Below are 5,978 nucleotides of genomic sequence, written 5' to 3'. Positions count from 1 at the left end.
TCTGATGTTTTGTTTGTCATAATTTATTAGTTGTTAAGTATATTTGTTGTACAGCAGAAAATGAACATCAAAGGCAAGCTTTGCTCGACTCAAAGTCATTTCGATGAAAAACAATGCGGTCAGTCTCTGAAACATTCCCCCTGGGTTGCAGTAAGTTAAACCGATTCCATCATGCCTAGCGAGAATAACCAGTCTATTTTCCGTAAAGCAGTGATAAAAAATCTCATTCTGAATTTTGTGTGACTAAAACTTAAGCATTTAAATGAAAATGTGCATGTGGCAAATAGTATTTTAAGTACCATTCCCGGTAAACAGCGGATAGTCGAGGTGAGGTCACTCTTTGTATACATGTGGCAAATAGTGTCAAAATTACTGCAAAGCAAACATGGCTTAAAGTACTAGTCTCTTGGTATCAAAGGTATACCATAACTACCCAAGGATCTACAAAACAATATTACTGTATTAGCAGAAGTATTATTTATACATTCACAAATGCAAAATTATATATATATATATATATCCATACAGTTTGTTCTCTTGAAATATTTTGTTTAAAAGACTATAAAACTATTCTTTTCACAATGCTGCAACTAAAGTTAGATCAAGAAGTTGAAACAAAAACTGTTAATAATAATACAAACTTCATTCTTGACATTGCATGAATGCAATTAAAATATCAACAGCGCCCTCTATTGAAACCTCCAGTTCTATCAAAGACTTGCATGCATAATTCTTGTTATTGTAAGGTCTTTGGCTCTATTTAAGTATTGTACATCTAAAGCTCTGGCCACACTATCAATATGCCCATATATAGTCACATCATGACCATATTTAGTCATGTCACATGTTTTTATCAAATAAAATGTGATGATAGTCTGGACAGGGCTTTAACTACAGACAGGAAGGTATGCAGTAAATGTTGCGTCCACTAAATCTTGTACAGTACATTAATAGTCTGGACAGGGCTTTAACTACAGACAGGAAGGTATGCAGTAAATGTTGCGTCCACTAAATCTTGTACAGTACATTAATAGACATATATCACACTTTTGTACAGTACATTAATAGACTCATATATCACACTGTAGTACTAATATGAATCAAATGCAGAGCAGTTCAAGTTCTTGTCTCTTCTACGTAGCGCCTCAACAGCTAAACTCAACCAAGTTCTCATAGAATATATGCTTTATTTGTTCCACTTGATAAACATACAAATAAACAATTCATAAAGTACAGAGGTAAGAATTTAGGCTCCTATGAAAAAAGTAAATTTAATTTTAAAAACATGAAAAACCTAAAGAATGTACAAAGGAAAGTAAAGCTGGGCACCCACTAGGCCTGACAGTTATCGGCCGACGCGATCCTATGCAAAACACAACGGCACCACGCAACAAATCTTTTTAATGAGGATCCGTTAGAACTGCCACTGAAAATCAGCAGACGATTTCACATGGTCTAGCGCTCACTGGGAACGGAGTTAGATTTGTTGGCCGACGATCGTATGACACAGTGAGTGTCCGGCTTAAAGATCAAGAATTAAAAGCCTTTAAAATCAGTTAGTAACAATAATAATCTATTAAATATTCATTTCACTATTTAATTAATTACAGTATATCAATATTTATAATCAGTCTTATCATGTCAAAGCTGTTATGCTTAAGCTCTGCCCACATTATCAAATTATGTAACATACCCATATTATTTGGATGTAACATTGACATCAACATCACACAAATTTGTCCTAGTAAGGACAAAACTTCAGTAACATATAAACTCACAGATAACAAGAGCGACTGCTTACCGGTCCGCGCGTTCCTCCACGCTTAAATACGCTACAGGCACAAGTTATTATATTGGGTTTTTTGGAAGAGCTAATAAGATAGAAATTTTTAAATAATCAGAATGTTTATTTGTACAAACAAAATTATTTAGAATGTTCATTTGTATGTACACAATTAGAATACTTTACATTGAGAAAAATAAAATTCCTTAAAAATGGAAAAAAGAAAAATGAATATCAAGACGCGATTCAAACTCACAACCTTAAGTTCTTTGAACACATTCTTAACCGACCGCGCCATTCATGCGACGTGTCCTCATTAGTGGTAATGGCATTTATGTACAGTCCTTACTGAAACCCCTGTTTTGTTTTGTAGGTGGAACCCTGGGGTCCAACTTAAAAAAAGGGCGATGAGCGTTTGTTGGAAATCACCTCTAGTTGATGTATACTAAATGTCCTTCACGTCCATTCAAAACTGGCGACGCTGGACGTTTTTAAAATTATGGTAACAAGAAGAACAAGTACAGCAGTGAGGCTCTGGTGTCGGCATCTTGCGCGTACCCAAAAATGTGTCACAGTATTATTAATACAGTATGATAAAATGGAAGAACTATAACATTTGGACGAATCTTTCTTGATGAAATGAATAACAAGGCCTCCATGCTACAGTATTGCACAAGTCCACAAGGTGATAATCATTGATGCAATTTACAACATTAGATGAAATACCCACCACTACTACAGTACACTGTCTTCCAAGCTGTTATTTGGTGTAAATTTGCATCTTTCGCAGCTGCACTAATTCAGAAAACCTTTCAACAATTTTCCTCTCATTTGTCCTTTTCTTTGAAGTAATCAGCTTGAAAATAAAGAAAAACAACATTAATTTGTTAGAAGTACTGTACAGTTGATAATATGGCTTTGGAATGTATATGATTTGTTGGTTTATTGTGGGCCTTGGGATGCCTTAAGCTAACAACTATGAGGGCCACAAAGGATCAGTCCTCTGCCAAAAAAACCTGTTTTTATTCCATCTTTCCCCATAAGAGCAGTGGCTGAAATGTTGACCAACTTTTCTTACCCATCAAATTATAAACTACAGTGCACAAAGTTTGCAAGGAGGTTTGATAATCTTGGTAACCAGTGGCATATCTAGGATTCTTGAAATGGAGAGGGGGGGCAGTGAAGGTGAAGTAGGTCTTGATGATTAGTTGAGTGGGTGCTAGCTCGTAAAATAAGGTGATTTTTAACTACAGTACTTGACAGTGACTTTCTTGGTGAGGCGACTCGGAGGGTGGTAAGTATTTTTTGGGGTGTGTGCACTGCGCACCACCCAGATATGCCACTGCTGGTAACCAACATCCTTTGAGGAGCAGATGCCTAAAGTTAACAGGATGTGGGGGTGGGAATAAATTATGTGGCAGAATCAGACAGCATTTTATGAAGATGATATGACTTACCTAGCTTTTCAATGGCTTCAACACATACACTTGGGAACATGTTTGGGTTGTAAGTACCAAAGATAATCAAAGTTGCTGTTTTTACCAAAACTAACCCTGACTTGTCCTTTAGAAAAAAGAAAAATATAAATAAATATGCTGAAGTAATATCATAGTCTTCAATTCGACTATTTTAATAATCAATTTAGTTGTTCACATAAAAGAACATCAAAAATTAGTTTATTACCAACATTATGGAATGTATAATTAGACATAATCTGCAAGTCATTGAACATAGATCGTAAACAGTGTTGTGATTTCTATACTTAATCAAGAAACAACCCTGGGAGGGGGAAAGTGGGAGGATTTTTTTTTGCTTTAAGACATATTTGAAACTGAATTCAATCTCTCGACATTAATTATGTCATCATCATGGTGTTTGGATTCAGTATTATGGCATCATCACTCCTTATGATGACATAATTGATGTCAAAATATTGAATCTCAACACGATGGCGTGTATTTTAATACAGCACTTGGAGTACGTATTATAATTTCTCATCCGAGATTAATCAGTGGACCTTTCAGTATTTGAAACTGCAACCACAATAAGGTAATTTTTCCCAGACCCTTGTTGATGCTGCCAATTTAGCATACATCCTTGCAACACACTGTTGACCAATAGTAGATTACTTACACACTTTGCATAGATGGAACTTTTATCAGCTCGGACGCATTTGTAGAGTTTGTTATTGTAAAACAAACCTTCTTCTCGTGTACGTGGAGGATCCTTGAATGCGGTCACCAACCTCTGCATCTGATCATTATGAAGCTGCAAGAACATTATTAAAATTGTGTAGTACTGTAATTTGTAAGTACCAATACTTATTACTTACATCTACATTGTCACAACTCACATTTCACAGAATAATACTAATTTGTATTTGGCAAGATTACATTTGATCTGTGCATATATGGATGTAGTGGTGCTGTATGACATCATTATGTCTATATATTAGCAAATCAGAGGATTTTGTCACATAAAAATTGATAGTGTAATCAAAGATTAATAGACTATGCTCTAATTTTACTGATACAATTAACTTGTTCATAGAGATTTGGAAAAAAAAATATGAATAACAACATTTTAGTTGCAGAAGGTTTGGCATGTTTATGCAGCTTAGCAATACCCTAGCTTTATTCAATTTATTATTTTTTACATAAAAATAGTAAATAGGTTTTATTTACAGTGAAACCGGCAGAACTTGCACGTAAGGATGTGTCTTTTCGTCTGATGATGGCGCAGTGCTCAACATGGCCGGTACCAATCAGAGCATCGTGCAAGAGATTCTGAAGCTGGTTCATCTTGGCTCGATCCTGCATAAAACAAAGAATGAAAATAAATCACTTTAATTTTTTACTCCAATAGATTTTAATAGACTTCTGCACTGCTATACATGTATGAAACCGTATCATTTCTTATGAGTAGATTTTTGCCTGTCAATCTCAAAAGTGTATGTTCAAATTTTGTTTGACGAAGTAAGCAATTTTGTTTGATCAGGCTTTGATAAGGCTTTAGCCAATGAGGATAAGTTGGGCACTCACTGCCTCGCACGACTGTCAGTCGACGAATCCAACGCCGCCTCCTGCGAATGCTAGGCAATGCAATGCCGTCTGCTGATTCACGGTGGAAGTATGAACGGATCGTCATTAACAACGATCCATTACATGCACGTTGTGGGTGCAACAAGTGCTTTACACCACTGCTACCCCGGCATTTATACTCCTTTGGAAAACAGACATTCTTGGATAAAGTGCCTTGCCCATGGACACAAGCACACAAAATATAACTGGTCTTGTGCGCCAACACATTTCGATTAAAGGACCAATCGTTATTGTTGGTTTGGTTTTTTTTTTTTTGTTTAATTATCCCTGTCAGAAGAAGCATGAAATATAAGCCTACTCTAAGAGGGAAGGATAGCAACTGAAAAATTCAAACCTGCTCTGGTAAATGTGGTGGGTCTGGATCAATGTGATCTATGACCAACTTAACTAATTCGTGAATCTTATCAAGACAAATAGAATCAGCCTCAACCATATCCAATCCAGCGATTTATACAATTGTATTCAGGGTCAAAGTTTCAACAATTCTGAATCAGTTATACAACACCTTATTGGGTATTTGAAGGTACTGTAGATTTCACAACGAATAAATGAAGCATGCTAAAACAGCATTGAGATTTTTAACTCTCTGGTAATATGAGATCCACAACATTGGCACAAAAGATCATGAAGTCATGGTTTGCATGCAACTTGGGAATACACCATGAATCCATACAGTAATGTTTTCCCCTGTATGATGCTGTAATTGTTTGAATTTAAAATCCTGCTCGTCAATAGAAGACAACTGAACATCAGCTTTTTATCATGGAGCACAGATTGTCTGCAAAATTGTAGCAAAAATGCTATCCGATTTCTTGATTCAGGTGCACTAATGTATTTTTTCCACTGTCAATCACTTGATGTATGGTACAGGAAGTGTTGGTTACTATACTAACAAACATTCTACAAAACCATCATTCAAACCATGTAAAACAAACAGACAGTACAGTGATAACAAATTTAACTGCTTTCTGCATCATAATCGATCACATCTTCATTAATTATAGAATTGTTTGGAAACGTCCTTCTACCCTGTGCTCTTAGCAACCTTCATTCCGATTGCAATTAATATCCTGTGTGCTTAAAATATACTTGCT

At 35.7% G+C, this 5,978-nt stretch overlaps 1 protein-coding gene across 1 annotated transcript; it reads right to left on the bottom strand.

Annotated features, from left to right (window-relative positions):
• Positions 1-2: 2 nt before the first annotated feature.
• Positions 3-5,939, bottom strand: LOC117103923 (profilin-4-like). The gene is made up of 5 exons (XM_033244562.1): positions 5,219-5,939; positions 4,468-4,596; positions 3,917-4,051; positions 3,241-3,346; positions 3-2,639 (listed from the first exon to the last, which is right to left on the bottom strand). The coding sequence occupies exons 1-5, from the start codon at positions 5,315-5,317 to the stop codon at positions 2,611-2,613; spliced, it is 498 nt and encodes a 165-aa protein (XP_033100453.1). The 5' UTR covers positions 5,318-5,939; the 3' UTR covers positions 3-2,610.
• Between the last annotated feature and the right edge of the window lie 39 nt (positions 5,940-5,978).

Source organism: Anneissia japonica, unplaced genomic scaffold (assembly GCF_011630105.1).
Source record: "Anneissia japonica isolate Jap-2015-1 unplaced genomic scaffold, ASM1163010v1 scaffold1810_len1271414_cov176, whole genome shotgun sequence".
In the NCBI taxonomy this organism is placed as follows: Eukaryota; Metazoa; Echinodermata; class Crinoidea; order Comatulida; family Comatulidae; genus Anneissia; species Anneissia japonica.
Note: the sequence above shows the minus strand (reverse complement) of the source record. Positions and strands in the feature narration are given on the sequence as shown.